General features: G+C 45.1%; 1 protein-coding gene across 1 annotated transcript in view; it reads right to left on the reverse strand.

Moving 5' to 3' along the window:
- Positions 1–8,506: 8,506 nt before the first annotated feature.
- MYO3A (myosin IIIA) overlaps positions 8,507–21,081 on the reverse strand; it is a 210,760-nt gene continuing 198,185 nt past the window's right edge. Inside the window, exon 34 of the mRNA XM_073581770.1 lies at positions 8,507–12,348. Within this exon, the coding sequence (XP_073437871.1) occupies positions 12,234–12,348 (115 nt within the window). The 3' untranslated portion in view covers positions 8,507–12,233. The remainder of the gene's footprint in view (positions 12,349–21,081) is intronic.

Genomic DNA, 21,081 nt, shown 5'->3' on the forward strand with positions numbered 1-21,081 from the left:
ATAGCTCTACCCTTCCAATGGCACAGCACAGCTTGATATTGAGATCAGGAGGCCTAGTGAGGACCACACCTTATACAGGGAGTGTCAGGGGCAAGCCCAAGGGAGTAAGCCACCAAGACTGCTGAGACCAGATGGCTGGCTCACAAAAGACACGACTGAGATGAGTGTGTGCGGAGGGCACGCCAGGTACATGACAAGGGTGCATGCATGGCATGCCAGGTACAATACATGGTTCTAGGATGTGCAAAGCGTGGTCACAGGGTTCCATCAGGTGCTAGATGTAATAAAAGTGTGGTCACAGGGTTCCATCAGGTGCAAGACGTAATCACAAAGACCCAGAGGTCATAACATGCCAATGGGCACGCCGAGGTCCAAGGTTCAAGGCATGGTTCATGTTTAGGGAAACACCAGGGTTCAAGGTACTAGGCATGGTGCGTGTTTAGGGGACACACCAGGGTTCAAGGTACTAGGCATGGTGCGTGTTTAGAAGACACGCCAAGGTCCAAGGTCCTGTGCGCGCTAGAGGGGCCGCCAGGATTCAAGATTCAAGGTCCTGCGCGTGCTAGAGGCACGCCAGGGTCACGGTACAAAGAATGGTCTTGGCCGTGCCAGGAGGCACGCCAGGGTACAAGGTTCGCGGCAGGTCCCGCACGTCCTAGAGAACACACCGGGCTTTGAGGTTCAAGGTCCTGCGCATGCTAGAGGGCATGCCAGGATCAAGTTTCCAGGCAAGGTCCTGAGTGTGCAAAGGGGCACGCCAGTGTCAAGGTTCAAGGCATGGTCCTGAACGTGCTAAGGGGCACACCAGGGACAGGGTACTAGGCATGGTCCTGTGTGTGCAGAGGGGAACACCAGGGGCAGGGTACTAGACATCGTCCTGCGCATGCAAAGGGACACGCCAGGGTCAGGGTTCAAAGCAAGGTCCTGCACATGCAGAGGGGAACACCAGGGGCAGGGTTCAAGACAGAGAGCGGATCGTAGGCAGTAGCACATAGCCGGGTACAAACTAAGGACAAAGTACTCAGGACAAGACAGAGAGAAAAGGTTCAGGACAGAGCGGAAAAAGCTAGAGAGCGGAACGTAGGCTGAAGCACAGAGCCGGGTACAAGAGAAAGAAGCGGAACGTATGCTAGAGCCCAGAGCCGGGTTCAGACAATACACATAGAAAGAACTACTAGGCTAAGAATAGCAAAGACGAAACATGGCACAAAAGACAACACAAGACAAGGCACAGGACAATAGACAGAGTACAAGCACAGAACGTGTGCAGAGAAGCACAACAGGGCAGGGTGCAGGTGCACTGAATACAGGGAGCGACTGAGCAGGGACCATGCAGCACTAGCAGGGAAGCAAACATGAAAATCAGGCCCCGACCATAGGAAGAGGCGGCCTGATATAGGACAGGAGCACCTGGACTTCCAGGTCAGACCATGGGAAGGACTTCTGGTTCAGGTTCTCCAGGATCATCGAGAGGACCACTGAGTCTGGTCCTCCAGGAGCATGGAGAGGATCGCTGGATCAGGTTCTGCTGGGCCATAGAGGGGATCACATGGTCGGGTCCTCCAGGACCATAGAGAGGATTTCTGGATTCGGTCCTCCAGGACCATAGAGAGGATTGCTGGATTTGGTCCTCCAGGACCATAGAGAGGAACCGTTGCAGGCAGCATGGAGATGAGCGCGCATTCAGGAGCCGAGCACCGGCGTCCGGTCGGAGGATCCAGCCAGGAGATGCGCGTGCGCACCAACAACGGCGAGCAACCGCAAAGTAAGGCACACATGCGCACGGCAACAGCATGCAGTCAGGGTGAGGTACGTGTGCACACTAGCAATGACGCACAGCCATGAGATGAAGCACATGTGCACACAAGCCATGGCGTATAGCCATGAGGTAAAGCACGAGTGTGCACCAGCAATGGCAGGCAGCCATGGGATGAGATGCGCATGCACACTGCTCCAGGAGTCATGCAGCATAACAGAAACGAGATGCATGACTGGGAGGTGCACGTGCACACTGTCCAGGGATCATGCAGCATAACAGGTATGACAGGCAGAACTGTTAGGTGCGTGTGCACACTGCTCCAGGGGTCATGCAGCATAACAGACACGACAGGCATAACTGTTGGGTGCGCATGCACACTGCTCCAGGGGTCATGCAGCATAACAGACATGACAGACATAACTGTTAGGTGCGCGTGCACACACGAGAGGGACCCCCAGGGTGCCCGCAGGGACCCGGCACTGGGAACAGTGCGGCATGACAGGCATGACAGTGAGGATCATGCAGCGCAAGCATCATGACAGGCATGACGGGCATGACAGTTATATTGACAATTCTTTTGCTTTCCCCATGACTCACAATCCAGAAACATCAGTGGCTGGATGAAAGATGCAAGAGTCTGTCTGGATCCTAGAAACTTACTCAGCTTTTATGCATACACACTGATAACCGTTAAGTCTGAAAGTAAACAATTTTTATTTGTTTTTATATGCACAAATCTATATTTGTGTAAATGTATTATGCATTTTATTGCAACATCTAGAAAAGAGCTATGTATTTAAGTTCTCCATTCCCTTAATTATCCCAATTTACATATATCTTTCCTCCCTCCCTTTCCCCTTATTATATTTCTGCTAATATTTAAAAATGTAATAAAAATTAAAATGATTGAAACACAAGCAAATAGGTCACAGGTGAGGATGTTACCTTTAGTAGCCAGTCAAACCTATTTTTGTCAAATTCTGTGCATGTTATCAGGCCAAAATCACCAGGGTATGTAAACTTTTCATCAGGGTCATTTGGATGTTTTGGGTTGTTATTATGATTTAAATAGAGAAAACACAGTAGTTTGACAATAAGTGGCTTCTCCCAACCACTAACCATGAGTGGAGAAAAAGTTTTGGTGTTATCATTCATATTCTCAGAAGGCCATTGAATTTGTTGAAAAGACATAGAATAAGGGTTTAGCTTTAGATATTAGATAGGACTGGAACAGTGCAGTGTGCACAATAGATTTAGGAAGTAGATATGCACAGGTTTCGGAACAGTTAAGTGTTGGGACCATCCAAGGGAGGGGGCAGGGTTAATTAAAAGGGGGAGCATTTCCTGATCAAGATTAGATAATATAAGAGTTCAATGTTAGTAAGAAGAAAAACGAAGTTCAAAGGCAGTGGGCTGGAGGCACGAGAAGTACCTATCGTTCTGGCAGTATGGGATCCTGGGGAACTTCCTACGGACATTCTTGGAACATCTGGAACCCTGGGCTCTAGTCAGTGGCTATGGAGAGCGTTGACATTACTTCCATTATGTGGAAGATAGATGGGGAAACGTGCGAGAAGGACATGACCGATTCTGTAAGTACTCCGGAACCTTTCAGAAAATCCCTGGAACTGAAGGTTCTAATAAGTGTAGGGATATAACAGGCTGAAAGAATGGAGCATGTGAACGTGTACTGTGCCAGGACCTTAATAATGGAAATGAAGGTTGAGCAAAATACTTCATGATGCCATCTACTGTACTGAGACTGTTAAGTAAAGTTGGACTGGTTAAGCAGAACTGGGTGTTGTCTGACTTGTGTGTGGATGTTCCCCGAGCCAGAAGCAAGGAGGCAGCGGAGACCTGCGGCCAAACCATGAGTGTACTGCAACACACACGGCACATGGGAATCGGGACACATACTGTATGTATTTATAGGGTGCCAGGGTGTGATTACAACACATGTATAATCAGGGTAGATACAAAACTTTAAATATAAACAAACCCTATAAAATTCAATCTTTATTAACCCCTTCAAGACATGCGTCGTACATGTACGGCGCATGTCGGGTCTCCCCATTTGATGTCAATTTGGGTCTCCTCCTTTCATGTCATGTTGGGTCTCCCCCTTTGATGTAGGCTCTGGCACTAAGCCCACATCTTTTCCAGCACATGTCGGCTGATTTCAACAGCTGACATGTACCCCTAACAGCCGCGGGTGGAATAGCAATCCACCCGCGGCTGACAACCTGTCAATCGCTGAATAAGCAACAATCTAGTTTTCTTATTGAAAGTGATGGGGCTCATTTTGTCAGTGAACGTTTCAAGAATTTTGGTGTGGAACACGTGTGAATCCATGGTCCAAACATGCATGATCCGTGCAAAAAAAATCTTTAAGATGCATAATTGATACAATTTATCTGCTGCATTGTATGCTGATGAGTTTTAACTTCTTTTTCTTCCTTTTTTCCCTATCTGACTATGATTGGCAGCTTCATTATATTTGACAACTAACAATTTATTTCAGAGACTTTCTGCAATGATATTTCAATCCGTTGTCAATCACATGCCGTTTTTAGATTTAAATACACATTGTAATACTTCATTCAACCAACTACAAGAGAAAAGCAATTTATCTCTAATACTAGAAGGTTTTTTAGCGCCATGCAATAATTGATTTTTCTTGAGGGATCAATAAAAAGAAAACCTAGATTGTTTCTCATACACCGGTTTTAATGGTCCACATGTTGAAATAGGGTATTGATCTTGTACACAAAATATGTATATAATCTTACTGTCTTTATTTAGCACCTGCTTGTAAAGGATAAGAAAAACATGGCTACTTTGTAGGAAAACAGCGCTTGAGACTAAGGCCCCTTTCACATATCAGTTTTTTGCCATCAGTCGCAATCCGTCAAATTAAAAAAAAAACGGATTCGGCAACTGATGCCGCCGGATTAGTTTTTTTTCTCATAGACTTGTATTAGCGATGGATGGCCTCACGTTTCATCCGTCGTTCACCGGATCCGTAGGAAATTCTCTGTCCGGCGGCAGGAGATGATGCACAAAGGAACGCTTTTTGTCTCTGTTGAAAAGTTGGACAGCGACGAATCCATCGCCGTCTGTTGTCTGCTAGAACGGACGCCTATGGGCGACGGATCCGTTGTAGTCCATCACATGACGGAATCCGGCGACGGATTCCGTTTTTTTAACTGAGCATGCACAGTTTACCTCTGGTCACTGGTGTCAGCTGATGGGACAACTGATCCCATCATCCGACACCTACTGCCACGAATTGCAGTGAAAGCAGGAGCGGCAGATGGGAGTATTCATCTGCCGCTCCTGCACTGAATATAAGGACCCGATCCTTGCCTGCCCTTATTCACACAGACGTCAACTTTGACACATGATAAGGTTATTAATACTAGACAGTGTAGGACCGCCCCGACCACAGAGTCACCTTATCGATGGTGGGACGGCTTTTATGCTATGTTTGATCAAATACAGTATTACAAAGAACTCTGTATGATTTAAATTCACTTTTGCTTTTTACTTATTTAATTATAGCAGGGTTTTTTTCATTTTGTCTTTTGTAGGTTTTGTATGCTTTTTGGCCATGTGAACATGCATTTATATGCTGCATGTGTACCAACTCAAACCAAGCTCAATTTTTGTGCTTTTTCTGAATATAAATATATAATTTAAAAAAAACTGCATGGGTCTCCCCCTATTTTTGTTAACCAGCCAGTCAAAACTCACAGCTGGGGGCTGCAACCCTCAACTATCAGCTTCAGCAAGGCTAGTTACCAAATATAGAGGGGTTCCCACGCTTTTTAAAAAAATTATTTAAATAAATCATTTTAAAAAAACCGGCATGGGGTCCCCCCATTTTTGACAACCAGTCTTGCTAAAGCAGACAGTTGGGGGCTGATATTCTCAGGCTAGTAAGGGGCCATTGATCTTGTCCACCCACAGCCTAAAAATAGCAGCTCTCAGCTTCCCAGAAAAGGCGCATCTATTAGATACGCCAATTCTGGCACTTTGCCCGGCTCTTCTCACTTGCACTGTAGCCATGGCAAGTGGGGTAATAAGGGGTTAATGTCACCTTGCTATTGAAAGCTACATTAAGCCTGGTTAATAATGGAGCCGTGTCAATAAGACACCTATCCATTACTAATCCTATAGTAGTAAAGAGTTAAAAAAGACACACAGACAATCAAAAATTATTCTAATGAAATAATTACACAAAGTTTTTGACCAAATTTATTATACTGCTAATCCAACAGAATCCCTTGTTCGCCTGTAACGAAAAAAACCAAGAAACCAACAATATCCATACCTTTCTGCAGTTCAGTCAGGTCCCCCCGTTGCAATCCATCACAAGGGGTTAACTAGTTTACAACCGGGACAGGTGCTAATGCTACCGGCCCGGCTGTACACCACTGCAGAATGAATGAAATCATGTCTGCGCAGCCTCCCTGCCTGGCCGGAGATGAACTGATTAGCGTGGGAAAGTTTTTGAACTTTTTCCCACACTGTCAGTTCACCGCAGGTCAGGCGGGGAGTCTGCACAGCCTCAGTGACGACCGGTGATGTCAAAAAAAGTGTAAGAAGGATTTGTGCAAAAAAACCTCACTAAATAAGTATCATGGGCTAAAAGTTGTCTAAAATGGATACAATTTAGAATTCCAAGTACAAAGAACCCTCCTAAAAAATGTCACATTTTTAAAGGTCCCACAATGAAATGCATATCAATGAAGGCATGGTAAAAATGGCTTAAAAACTGCCCTGGTTTTCAGAGGAAGGTATGGCTCAAAACAATAGTGAGCAAGGAAAAGTGTACCGAGCAAAAAGCCTTATATAATATAGCAAATCAAGGTGACCCAATCAATAAGATATGTACAAAGGAGGTATATCTTCACATTACCTTAAGCAGTGGCGGTGCCCCGACATGTGTTTCGCTTGTTGCCTTTTCAAGGGGAGTGTATAGTGCTGATAGCCTGGTAAGGGGGTAATAAACAGGAAGCTTACCAGGCTATTAATATCACATTACAGCTGTATACTTAGCCTTTACTGATTATTAAATTGTTATACCCTCCCAAATAAATGACATGGGGATCCCCCTATAATTAATAACCAGCAAAGGCTAGGCATACAGCTGCGGGCTGATATTAATTGGCTAGGAAAGAGGCAATGATATCGGTTCCATTCCTACACTAAGAACATCAGCTCTCAACAGCCCCCCAAAATGGCACATCCATGATATGACTCGAATCTGATGCTTAGACTCGCTTTTCCCACTTGCCCTGGTGTGGTGGCAAGTGGGATAATAGGGTTGGGGTTGATATCACCTTTGTATTGTCAGCTAACATCAAGCCCAGGAGTTAGGGATGGAGATACATATAATAGATGCCCCATTGCTAACTCCATAGTTATACTGTAAAAAATGCTCAGCCAGAATAAAGTCCTTAAATTGAAAGACACAGGCTCCTTTATTTTAAATAAATACTTCCTGTCCCTCTTTTTTCCCATTTATAACAGTAAAATCAAAGGTTAAAAAAACACCACGTCCCTCATTTGTTCGATAACAATCTAACTGTACCACAAGGAACTCTAGCTCTCAGGATTCAAACCCAGCAGCGCTTGTGCACCAGACGGCAGCTCTTCCCTCCAATCTATTCAGCTCGCTGGACAATTCCTTGCTAAATCAGATATTAGTACCTGTGTTGTTCCTGATGGTCTCCACCATGAGTTCCTGGTTGGCTCCACCCCGAGTTACTGATTGGCCCAACCCTGTGATCTCCTGATTGAACACACTTCTAAAACCTGGCACTGCACTTCCTTCTTTGTGAGATTATTGAGCTTCCAGCCTTTAGTCTAGCTTCTTTCCACCTGATGCTTATCCTCAAGACTTTACTGCTGCTCCATGTACCAACCTGTGGCTATTTCCAGACTATGATACCTGCTTATCCTCCCAACTATGCTGCTGCTCCATGTAGCGACCTCTGGCTATCTCCTGAGTAAGCTACCTGCTGGTGCTGCCCTAGTGGTTGCAATATCACTACTCCAACTCAGGTCAGTCCATAATTCTAGCTCTGTTACATCCAGCTGGTTTGTTGAGCCAGCCGAAACACACTGAAACAGAAGAGTAAGAATGCTACTGCAATGTGTAGCGCTGACGTGAGAAAGGTCAATGGAGTTCATAGCTGATGAACCCGGGTCACCTCACTGACGTCACCGCTCGCTGTGGTTGATGTCAACTAAAGCGAGCAGTGAAAATACTGAGAATTCTTGTATTTAAAAGCTGATGTTAAAATCGCATTGCATACGGATTGTATACGCCTGTCATATAGATGCTAGGTGAGAAAATTTGCATTGTACTTGCATGACACTTGTTTGACTTTTCAGGACCAACATCAGACTGATTTTTATGAACGCAGATGAGTATGAGCCCTAAAAATTATGATATGGTCAATATACTCACTTGCCTAATGAATGTGCACATGGTGTACATATAGATGAGATCTCCACTGAGGCATATTTTTTCTCAGCTAAACAAGGCCAATTTTTCCAATCATTATAATGGAGAGCCCTTCAATCCCATGTAATAATCTAGTTGCTTGCCTGTGAACTGACTCTCTTTTCCCAATCCCATGTTTTAGATGTGAATCACAGAATAACCGCATATTGCCACTGTGAGGATATTAAGAATTTACTGCAAAAGGAGACATAACCAGAAAAATAATGTTGGATTCTTTTTTATTTGGTATCACATACTATGTAAGTATCCATCTCATTTTTGGCATTTCTATAAGTTTTAACGAAAACAGCGTAAAAATCTACTTTCAGAAAAATACACAGAAAATACAAGACCCCAGTTGGTCATTTGCATTTTTTAAGTCACGTTTTTATCTTGTGATATTCATTGACTTTTTTGTGATTTATTCTTCAAAATGGTGCATGTGGTTTATGAATTTTGTGCAAGACCAAAAATGCTCTTAATTTTTTTCTCTTTAACATTTTGGTGACCTTCAAGCACAAAAAGCCGCATGTTACGCAAAATTTACGAGGTGGGGGTGAACTTATGCATACATAAAATTATGCTAGGGAGGATTAGATTTCAACCCAAAAATTGTATTTGCTTTTTAAAAATCACAATTCAAAAAGTTGCCCGTCCATAACCCCCCCCCCCCCACAGGTGAATACATATAAAATAGACTTAAAAAAAAAAAACAATTCTAATTAAAAGAATAAGGCGTGAATTAAAAACAGGTGAAAACTACCAAGAGCTAGACAAAAAAAGACACAAATGCAATAAATCGGACCCTAAGAGTTTTTATTATTTAGACATATGGCTGAAAAAGGCACAAATGGGGGAAAAAAAAATGCTATATAGGGGGAGATAGTATGTGGGTAAACAGCTGAAAAATACATTACCGTAGAACATCATTTTTTAGGTCCATCTGAAAATATTTAAGCTAATATTATACTGTGGACTGCTTTTTTTTTGTATTACAAGTCCGAATGCTTCGATACTGTTAGTGTGACTAACAGGAAAGCCTGGGTGACCACCATGTTACCTACATAAACTGCCATAGCAAAAAAAAGTATCAGTCTGAACAGCAATTTCATGACCAAAGTGAACCTGGTAACAAATCAGTGTGTACAACTGTGTCCTTCTTTACCTTTTTACTTTGGCTTAACATATCCCCAAAAAAGTGGCACAAGATTATTAGCTTTAAAAAAATAAATAAAAATTGTGATACCTTCAGAGGACATATATGCTACAATTAATTATGACTGGTTGGCCAGTAGCTAAGACGTGTAGCCTATACATGTTTAGTGTTGGAAGCTAGAACCAAGTAATGAAAATGAGATGAGGGTGCAGTATATCATGATGAAAGTACTGATTAATTACCTAGTTCATGCTCTTTCAGAAGCTGCTTTGAACTGCTGGAAGTTTTTTTTTTACTGCAGGATATTTCTGCACAATTGTCATTCTGTGTTCTCCGTTTGAGTCAGTGGGTGCTATGAACAGTGTCCTACCGACTTGTTCATATGTGTGCATGTCACATGTGTTTTTAATCCAGTTTTTTCCGTGCCTATGCATGATTTGCGAGACCCCACCCCTCTCTTGTGTGACATGCACATAAAGAGCTGGCTTACACCACGTGCCCATACCAGGAAGCGCCTGTCTTCATCCTGTTCATTTAGAAACTGTTCACATGTTCAGGTTTTAAATACATTAGATAGGGACTGCTTCAATAGGGGTTACCTTGACGCGGTGGAGCAGCTTGGTATACATTTTTTTGCAAAAAAAGTATCGACTAAATACCCTGTATTTGTTATCATCTTTTTATCAGCACTTGCTGACTATTGGTATATGTTTTACTGCAGGATATTTCTGCACAATTGTCATTCTGTGCTCTCTGTTTGTGTTTGAGTCAGTGGGTGGTATCAACAGTGTCCTACCGACTTGTTCATATGTGTGCATGTCACATGTGTTTTTAATCAAAATTTTGAACTGCTGTTGCAGCAAAAGAAGTCAAGCATTCTGCCTGTGTGAGTATTTCAGAGTATGTTTAAGATGTGTATCTACATGTCTTGTGTTGGAAGCTATAACCGAGTCATGAAGAGGAGATGCGGGTGCAGTGGTTGGATGCAGTTTCTTTCTCTCACAAACATCATGCTGAAAGTGCTGTTTAACTGCCTAGTTCACGCTCTTTCAGAAGCTGCTTTGAACTGCTGCTCTAGTAGCAAGAATACTCAAACATTCTGCTTGTGTGAGTATTTCACCTTCCATTCCACATGTTCAGTGAGAATGTATATAAGTAGAATTTGTATACGATTTCCTGTAAGAGCAGCAGATCAAAGCAGCTATTAAAAGAACATGAGTTAGGCTGTTAAAATAGTACTTACAGTATGGTGTTTGAGTGTTCAATCACTGGCCTTAACAGTCCTGTGCTGTCACAGGATTAAACAGCACATCTTCACTACAGCAAACAAAGGAAAGGTTGTTGGGTACAGCTGGAGCATTGGAAACATATGCTCAATGATGATTTTTCTATTTTATCACAGTACGCGCTGTTAAGATAGTTTATAAAAATTCTGACAACTCTTTATTAACTCTCCACATCTACTTATCCCATTTTCATGATCTAGTATGGTAGTGTCCGGCAGCTCCTCAAAGGTGACTAAATTAAATCTGCTTTCTAGGTTTATCACAAAAGTTTGCAGTCACTCCGTGAGGATTCTCTGGTGGTGGCAGCGAGACTGAGCAGTCATGTGACTGCAAATATGTGATATGCATACTCCCGGTCACATTTGGACTAGATGTGCGCAGCCGTGCTCAATTCACCTGCATTGAGTGAGGCCATACAAGTTTAGTCGGAATGTTGCCTGAAGCATGCATATTGCATACTTGCAGTCACATGACTGTCCAGTCTGGCCGACAGCACCGGAAAATCCTCACAGTGCGCTCTGCATGCGTTGTGAAGATTCACAAGTTTTCAGTAACATAACTGACTGCAGAATTTCTTGAAAAACCTGGATAGCCCCTTTAAATTACCACCTTCTATAAACCTAAGAGAGATACTCATTTTTTCTTTCCACCAATCATATTCAGTGTTATAATTGATGATTCATTGGGGCAACTTCCTCTGGTTCATTCATTGAAGATTATTTAAAGAATCTCTCTCAACAAAGTCCTTATCCTCTTAATATATTGCAGTCATCATATTATGTGCACTGTGCACTTACAATTGCTCATTGTGCCTTTGTACCCAGTAAATTCTTCTCGTTCTCGTTTTTCTGTTCTATGTAGAAACATGAAGTCTCTTTTTCCTGCATGAGTCATCATGACCCAGCTGCTCAGCTCTTTTCTCCTGCCAGGGACTCTACACTAATGTAGAATTGTAGTTCTAATGATGACGCATGCAGGGAAAAGAGAACTCCTGTTTCTACAGAGATAAAAAGGATTCATAAAGTTAGATTTTAATCACGTGATGTCATAGACCTAATGGAAAAGAGCATAATTTTCTGGGAAGAAAGGCAATTGTAAGTAAAGTGCTATATAATATGATGACTGCAAATATATTAAGAGGCTAAAAATTTTGATGGGAGGAGGAGTGCTTCTTTAAAGAAAGAAGATGCCTCTTTATTGGACCCAGGATCTGCCGTAAGTACAGAGAACTCAGCTCCTGAGACCTCTCCACAATCCGGCAATCGTGTACATGTACATGATATTGCTTCTTTAATAATATGTAGCTAGTCACTGAGCAGAGATTTGGGAATGCAAAACCTATGGCATGAAGGAAAAGAGCACCAACTTAAATAAAATACAATTAGAAAAAAACATTAAAAAAAAAAATCTTGGACAGCAGTAAAGCGCTGTATAAACAAAGACTTGCATAGTTTTTGTAAAAGCTAAAAACAATGAAAGAAAGATTCTGCTATCTACACAAATATAATAAAAAATGCATTAAAAATGATGTAAGAGTCGATCTCGCTGAGATGTTTTCCGAAGAAGTTTCCTGTAGTCATATGGATTATTTTCCATCGCATTTTCTTGCTCTGGCCCATCAGCTGCTGAAGATCTGGAGAGAAAGGTCAGATGGGCACAGTTTTGTTACCATTTTTCCATTTAGGATTGGTCAGATAAAAATATCACAGCGAGTGGCTCTGCGGGTTCTGTGCATTACTAACACAAATAAAATGTATAAAAATGATATATTAAATAGAATACAGTAAAGAAGGCAATCGTGTGTATATCCTCTATGCAGCATGCTATTATTCTAGGGGGTATTAAAGAGGTTGTTGTGCTGGAAAAATGTATATCGATAGTGAATACCCATTTTAGGAATTCGAGAAATTAACTGTTACATGCAAATCCTATTGATTCTAAGGACCTCATGATGCTGTTTCCCTATGGCCGTGCTACAGGGGAATTTAATCCTTGAACTTAAGCTCCTCTGCAGCCTTAGGGTACCTTTACACATAGCGACGCTCCAGCGATCCTGACAATGATACGACCTGGTAAGGATCGCTGGTGCGTCGCTACATGGTCGCTAGTAAGCTGTCAAACAGACAGATCTACTCAACGATGCAGCAACGATCCATATAAAGACCTCGGCGGTCGTTGGGACCTTGTCACACAGAAGCTATTCTGATGACTCACGCCTGCGTCACTGAGTTCTGCATCGCCAACGAGGTCGCTTGTCGGCGTCAAACACAGCGATGCATGCTGGCCAGCGGGTCACCAGCGATCAAAAAATGGCCTAGGACATTCGAGCACGATCAGTGATATCCAGCGGGGGAGGGCGGTCGCCGCTATGTGTCACACGTAGCGAGATCGCTGGCGAGGTCGCTGTTGCATCACAAAACCTGTGATGTTTCAGCGATCTTGCCAACAATCTCGCTATGTGAGACGGGGCCTTTACAGATGTATGCTGGAAATGCTCACAGCAGTATCACTTCTCTTCAATAGAGATGGGTGGACCGGTTGAGGTTCGGGCTCTGGTACCTGATACCAACTATTTCGAAACTTTGGTTCGGGTGCCAGAACAACACCTGCACTTCCACCTAGCACCCAGGGCCGGTTTTAGGCAAAGTGGGGCCCTAGGCAAAGTTTAAAATGGGGCCCCAAATGCTAACATACTGCACATCACACAGAAGCATTTCGATTGTATTTACATGCACTGAGTTCGGGCCGCTAAATGATCGTCAAAATTGAAGTTGTTCAATGCTTGTTTCCCGGCCTCTTTCCACCATCTGAGAAAGAATGATGGGAACAGAACGATCACTAAGGGTGTGTGCACACGTTGCGGTTTTTGCTGCGGTTACGCCGCAGTTTCCATGCAGTTTACAGTACAATGTAAACCTATGGAAAACCAAATCCGCCCTGCACATGCTGCGGAAAATTCCGCGCCGATTTGCTGCGGTTTATTTTCCGCAGCATGTTACGTCTTTTTTGCGGGACCGCAGCTGCAGTGTATGTTCCGGGACATACAAATCAATCTCTCTCTCTCTCATTCACACTGCCAAACCGCACTAGAACCTGCATCAAATCCGCTGTACACATGCTAGGAATCCGCAGAAAAAATGCATGTGTTTTACCCTGCAGTTTCTGCCAAGAGATATGGATTCTCTGCAGAAAAAGCCGCAGACTAATCCGCAACGTGTGCACACACCCTAAGGGTGGTTTCACATTAGCGTTTCAGGCCGCAGCATCGGCCTGCACACGGCCGCCGCTAAGCCCCGCCACCTGCCGCGCCTCCTCCGGTAGCTCCGCCTACGGGCGCATGACGCTGCATGCGTCCTGCGTCCCCTATCTTTAGCACTGGGGACGCAGGCTGTGCGCAGATATGCGTTTGGCGGCGCATGCGTCCTTTTGACGGTGCGCCGACCAACGCCAAACGCAACCTGTTGCAATTTGGTGCGCTCGGCGCACCGTCAAAAGGACGCATGCACCGCCAAACACATACCTGCGCACAGCCTGCGTCCCCAGTGCTAAAGATAGGGGATGCAGGACGCATGCAGCGTCATGCGCACATAGGCGGAGCTACCAGAGGAGGCGCGGCAGGTGGCGGGGCTTAGCGGCGGCCGTGTGCGTCCCCAGTGCTAAAGCGTCATGCGCCCGTAGGCGGAGCTACCGAAGGAGGTGCGGCAGAGAGCGGGGGGCTTAGCGGCCTGCAACGTTAATGTGAAACCACCCTAACAGATCACCATACAGTATCATGTTATCAGCAGGACATCTACAGTTTACACCCCATAGTCCTCCATATAATATAATCTGCCCCAAAGTCCTCCATATAGTATAATACACTCCTTATAGCTCTCCATATATTAAAATACACTGCTCAGTCCTCCATATAGTATACTACACTCCTCATAGCCCTCCATATATTAAAATACACTGCTCAGTCCTCCGTATAATACACTCCATATAGTATAATGCACCGCCATAGACACCCATGTAGTACAAATCACTTCCCATAGCATAATGCACCCCATAGTTCTTCATATAATGTATTCCCCATAGTCCTCGATACAGCATAATGCAGCCCACATATAGTATAATGCAGCCACCCCACAGAGTATAATGCAGCCCCGCCATACAATATAATGTAACCCCCATAGAATATAATGCAGCCACTCCACAGAATATAATGTAACTCCCCATAGTATATAATGCAGTCCCACCCCCCATATAGTATAATGCAGCCCCTCCATAGAATATATGGCAACCCCCTCATGGGATATAATGAAGCCCCTTATATAGTATAATGTAGCCCCTCCATAGAATACAATGTAGCCCTCCTCATATAACTATAATACAGCGTCCCCCATAGAATATAATACAGCCCACCTCCCCATAGAATATAATGTAGCCCTTCATATTATTTAACACAGCCTCCCCCTATAGAATATAGTGTAAAATGTACCCTACATGGTATATAACCCACCGCATAGTATACAGCCCAGCCCACCATGGTATACAGCCCACCATGGTATACAGGCTGTATACCATGCTGGGCTGTATAATACAGCCCAGCATTGTATAATATAGCCCGCCCAGCATGGTATAATACAGCCCAGCATGGTATAATACAGCCCAGCATGGTATAATACAGCCCAGCATGGTATATAGCACCCCAGAATGGAATAATACAGCCCAGTATGGTGTAATACAGCCCAGCATGGTACTGTATATAGCCCCCCCCAGAATGGTGTAATACAGGCCAGCATGGTATAATACAGCCCAGCATGGTATATAGCACCCCAGAATGGAATAATACAGCCCAGTATGGTATAATACAGCCCAGCATGGTATATATCCCCCCAGCATGGTATAATACAGCCCAGCATGGTATATAGCACCCCAGAATGGAATAATACAGCCCAGTATGGTATAATACAGCCCTGCATGGTATATAGCCCCCCCAAAATGCTATAATACAGCCCAGCATGGTATATAGCCCCCCCAGAATGGTATTATACAGCCCAGCATGGTATAATACAGCCCAGCAAGGTATATAGCCCCCCCAAAATGGTATAATACAGCCCAGCATGGTATATAGCCCCTCAGCACGGTATGATACAGCCCAGCACGGTATAATACAGCCCGGCATGGCATATAGCCCCCCAGCACGGTATGATACAGCCCAGCACGGTATAATACAGCCCAGCATGGCATATAGCCCCCCAGCATGGTATGATACAGCCCAGCACGGTATATAGCACCCCCCAGAATGGTGTAATACAGGCCAGCATGGTATAATACAGCCCAGCATGGTATATAGCCCCCCAAAATGGTATAATACAGCCCAGGACGGTATAATACCGCCCAGCATGGTATATAGCCCCCCCCAGCATAGTATAATACAGCCCTGCATGGTATATAGCCCCCCCAGAATGGTATAATACAGCCCTGCATGGTATATAGCCCCCCCAGCATAGTATAATACAGCCCTGCATGGTATATAGCCCCCCCAGAATGGTATAATACAGCCCTGCATGGTATATAGCCCCCCAGAATGGTATAATACAGCCCAGCATGGTATAATATAGCCCAGCATTGTATATAGCCACCCCAGCCTGGTATAATACAGCCCAGTATGGTATATAGCCCCCCCCCAGCATGGTATAATGCAGCCAAGCATGGTATGATACAGCCGAGCATGGTATATAGTCCCCCCAGAATGGTGTAATACAGCCCAGCATGGTATATAGCCCCCCCCAGCATGGTATGATACAGCCGAGCATGGTATATAGTCCCCCCAGAATGGTGTAATACAGCCCAGCATGGTATATAGCCCCCCCCAAAATGGTATAATACAGCCCAGTGTCACGTCCGCCATGTCTGCCATGTCTGTTTGTCTCAAGAACTCCTGGAGCGATGTGCATGCGCATGTTTTGTCTGCTGTCCTGCATGTTCGCTAGAGCTGTGTGCAGACTCACCTCATGTCTGAGCTGCAGGATCCCTGCGTTTCTGCTCTGCCTTCTGTGATCTTCTCGTCATGTCTGGAGTCCTTGATCATGTGATGTTTCTTAAGATCCTGCACTGTCTGGTTCTGCAATCATCTCGTCATGTCTAGAATCCCGGATCATGTGTTCTTCCTAGGATCCTGCACTGGTTGGTTCGGTGATCATCTCGTCATGTCTGAAACCCTGATCATGTGACGTTTCCTAAGATCCTGCACTGTCTGGTTCTGCTATCATCTCGTCATGTCTAGAATCCCGGAAGTTCTCCCCTGGTCCTGACCTGGAGGAGGAGGTGCTATGCCCTATATCAGGCCGCCTCTTCCTATGCTCAGGGCCTGATTATTGTGTTGCTTCCCTGCAAGGCTCTGGGTCTGTGGGGTTGCTCCCTCTATTCTGTGCCCTTGCACTTTGCTCTGTAGTGCGTCTCTGCACACGCTCCGTGCTCGTATTCCGCCTCTTGTCTTGTGCCATGTCTTGTGTTGTCTCTCGTGCCATGTTTGTCTTTGCCTTGTAGTCCTTCTGCTGTTCTTTGTCTTAGTCTGTTTTGCTATGTCTCGCCTTAGCTATGCTTTGACTTGTAGTCCTTCCTGTGTTCTCTGCCTCGCCTGTTTTGCCATGTCTTGCTTTTGCTATGCTTTGACTTGTAGTCCTCCCTGTGTTCTCTGCCTTGCTATTCCTTGCTTTGTGTTCCTCCCTATGGTCTCAGTCTTTGCTTGCTCTGCCTCGTGCTGGCGTTACAGCCGTGTGCATTGGCCAGTGAGGTGTGCGTCCCTGCGTAGCTCCTAGCACGCAGCCCTGCTCTGAACCCTGGCGTGTCTCTACACGCACTCTGTCTTGTGCCTTGGCGTGTCTCTACACGCACTCTGTCTTGTGCCTTGGCGTGTCTCTACACGCACTCTGTCTTGTGCCTTGGCGTGTCTCTACACGCACTCTGTCTTGTGCCTTGGCGTGTCTCTACACGCACTCTGTCTTGTACCTTGGCGTGTCTCTACACGCACTCTGTCTTGTGCCTTGGCGTGTCTCTACACGCACTCTGTCTTGTGCCTTGGCGTGTCTCTACACGCACTCGTTTGTGAACCTTGGCGTGTCCCCTACACACGCACCTCGCTTTGAACCCTGGCGTGTCCCCTACACATGCACCTAGCCTTGAACCCTGGCGTGTCCCCTACACACGCACCTAGCCTTGAACCCTGGCGTGTCCCCTACACACGCACCTAGCCTTGAACCCTGGCGTGTCCCCTACACACGCACCTAGCCTTGGACCCTGGCGTGTCCCCTACACACGCACCTAGCCTTGGACCTTGGCGTGTTCCCTAAACACGCACCCTGCTTGGATATCTGTCGTGCCTCCTTGCCTGAACCCTGGTTTGCCTGCCGGATGCCCGGAACCTGCTGACCGTTGCCAGAGGTCCGGAACCAGATGACTGCGGCCTGATGTCCGGAGCTGACGTCCGCAGCCTGATCCCTGGACCCTGTCGGTTTGCCAGCAGTCCGGAGTCCGATGCCATTACCTGTGCCTAGGCGTGCCATCTGGCACGTACCATGTTATGGACCTTGGCGTGCCCACGAGCGCACCTTGCACGTTTTGCTTGTTTTCTCTGTATGTGATCTTGTGTTATTCTAATGAAGATACCTTGCACCTACGTCTAGTCTCGTCTTGCTTCCTGCTCGTCCTTGTCGTCAGACACTCGTCTAGTGTCCCCTGAGCCGGCCGTCTGGTCCCAGCAGTCGTGGTGGCTCACCCCCTTGGTCTTGCCCCTGACACTCCCTGTATAGGGGGTGGATTCTCACAAGGTCAGCTCGCCCTCGGTGGGTGGGTGCCACGACCCAGAGGGTCCACTCAAAAAATGGGCTCAGCAGGAGCTGAGTCCGTCACACCCAGCATGGTATATAGCCCCCCCCAGCATGGTATAATACAGCCGAGCATGGTATATAGCCCCCCAGCATGGTATGATACAGTCGAGCATGGTATATAGCCCCCCCAGCATGGTATACATATAGTCCCCCCAGCATGGTATACATATAGTCCCCCAGCATGGTATAATACAGCCCAGCATGGTATATGGCCCTCCCAGCATGGTATATAGTCCCCCCAAAGTGGCCCCACAGTCTAGTACTCGCACTGATTTAAAAAAAAAAACAACACTCCTCACCTTCTCCTCATGCCCGCGCTGCTGGCTGCTCCTATCTCCTCCTGCACACAGTGAGAGCGCGATGACGTCATTGCGCCCCCGATCTGTGTCAGAGGCAGAGCGGGGAATGATGGGAGAGGGAGCGTCAGCTGACGCTCTCTCCTCCATCACTGCCTCCTTCAGTGCGGCGGCGGGAGTCGGCGCTGGGGGCAGGCGGGCCCTCCTGCCTCACAGGGGCCCCATAGTGGCTGTGTGATGTGCCGCTGGCTGGGGTCCCCTGGAGGAGCGGGGGCCCTAGGCAGCTGCCTGGTCTGCCTGCCCATAACGCCGGCCCTGCTAGCACCTGAGCCCCATTGAAAACATTGGATACGCGGACTGTTAAGAAAAGAAGAAAAACTCTCCCTCTCTCTCTTCCACAGACTAACCTCGAACACTTCCCCAGACTTCAGCAGAGAGTCTGTGTTCGTTGTTCAGGCCCGAACAGTCACTGTCCAGTACAAGCGCCGAACAGTTCTGTTAAGGTTTGCCTATCTCTACTCATCAGCTTATTTTCAGGCCACTCTTCTATCAAAAAAGAGGCTTATATAAAAGCAGACAAACCCCCACAGTGCCTTGAAAAAGTAAACATACCCATGAACTTTTTCACATTTTTTTTTTCACCTTACACCTACAAACATAAATATTTTATTGGGATTTTTTGTGATATTCCAACGATAAGTAACAAGTATTTGTGAAGGGTAGAGGAAATGATGCATGGTTTTCTAATTAATTTAAAAATATAAATAGGAAAATTGTGATGTGCATTTGTATTCAGCCCCCCTGAGGCAATATTTTATAGGACCACCTTTCATTGTAATTACTCTTTCGGAGTACGTCGCTACCAGCTTTGTACATCTAGAGGCTGAATTTTTTTTTGCCCATTCATCATTGCACACTTGCTCTCAATCAGTGAGATTGGATGGCGGCGTCTGTGAACAGCGATTGTCTGGTCTTGCTTCAGATTCTCAATGGGATTTAGGTCTGGACTGTGACTGGGCAATTCACACACATGAATATGCTAAGATCTAAACCCTCCATTGTAGCTCTGGCAGTATGTGTAGGGTCCTTGTTCTCCTGGAAGGTGAACTTACGCCGCAGTCTCAAGTCTTTTGCAGCCTCTTATACATTTTTCCGCATTTATCTCCATCCATCTTACCATCAACTCAGAACAGTTTCCCTGCCTCTGCTTAAGAAAAGCTTCCCCTCAGCATGGGGATGAAAAAAGGATAATAGTAACTTCACAACAGATTGGTCGTACAGAGAAAAAACCCGAGGGTGGCTGCCTTAGCAGCAACGATAGCGCAAAGAAAGGAAGCCCTCTGCCAATCATAGGAGAGGTACAGTCAATGAAAACTAAGGATGAATAAAGGTGAGTAAAATGCAAAACAGTTCATGGGATAACAAAAAAAAAATCATTATACTTTGACATCACTATAACACCAGTACTGTAATATGACTGTGTGTATTATTCCTGCACTGCGACATCACTATGCATATATATATATATATATATATATATATATTATTTAAAGGGTTATTCTTAACTCAGCACGTTATTACCTCTTCTCAATATGAAATGCTCTCTGATCCAGGGAATTGGACTCTGAAATGCGTTGTTGGAATGGAGTGGTGGCATTCACGGGATCGGTGGGGTCCGAGCAATCAGACCACAAGTAACCAGCGAGTTATCACACATACTGAGGAAAAGTGATAAGTTGCCTAGATAGGAATAACCTTTAAATACTACTGTAACTTATGATAAATTATATTTAAATATCTAGCTAATAACTAATACACTCCAATGGATGACATTCTACTGCAAATACAGACGTTAAGGTGAAGTGACCGGGAAGGAGAGCTAGACTGACAATCTGGAAGCCATTTTCAGACTTACCTGTAAGAAAATCCATAATTACTTTGAATGGGTAAAAAAACTACATTGTGGTTAAGCATAATGAAAAAAATGCTTTAAACACCATTGCATACAATTTAAAAGGATAAGTATACCGGATACTGTGTTTTAATATCTAAATGCAAGGCGCATATTTAAATTACATTTTTTTATTTGATACGTTTGTAGGAAATGTGTAGTCAAAAATGATCTACTATTTACACATATTGTTTTTTTTTCCATATCAATATCTTTAAAAAAAAATACTGAAATCTTAGTTTTCA

This window comes from Dendrobates tinctorius, unplaced genomic scaffold, assembly GCF_039654945.1.
Source record: "Dendrobates tinctorius isolate UK_male_01 unplaced genomic scaffold, ASM3965494v1 ptg000070l, whole genome shotgun sequence".
Taxonomy (NCBI): Eukaryota; Metazoa; Chordata; class Amphibia; order Anura; family Dendrobatidae; genus Dendrobates; species Dendrobates tinctorius.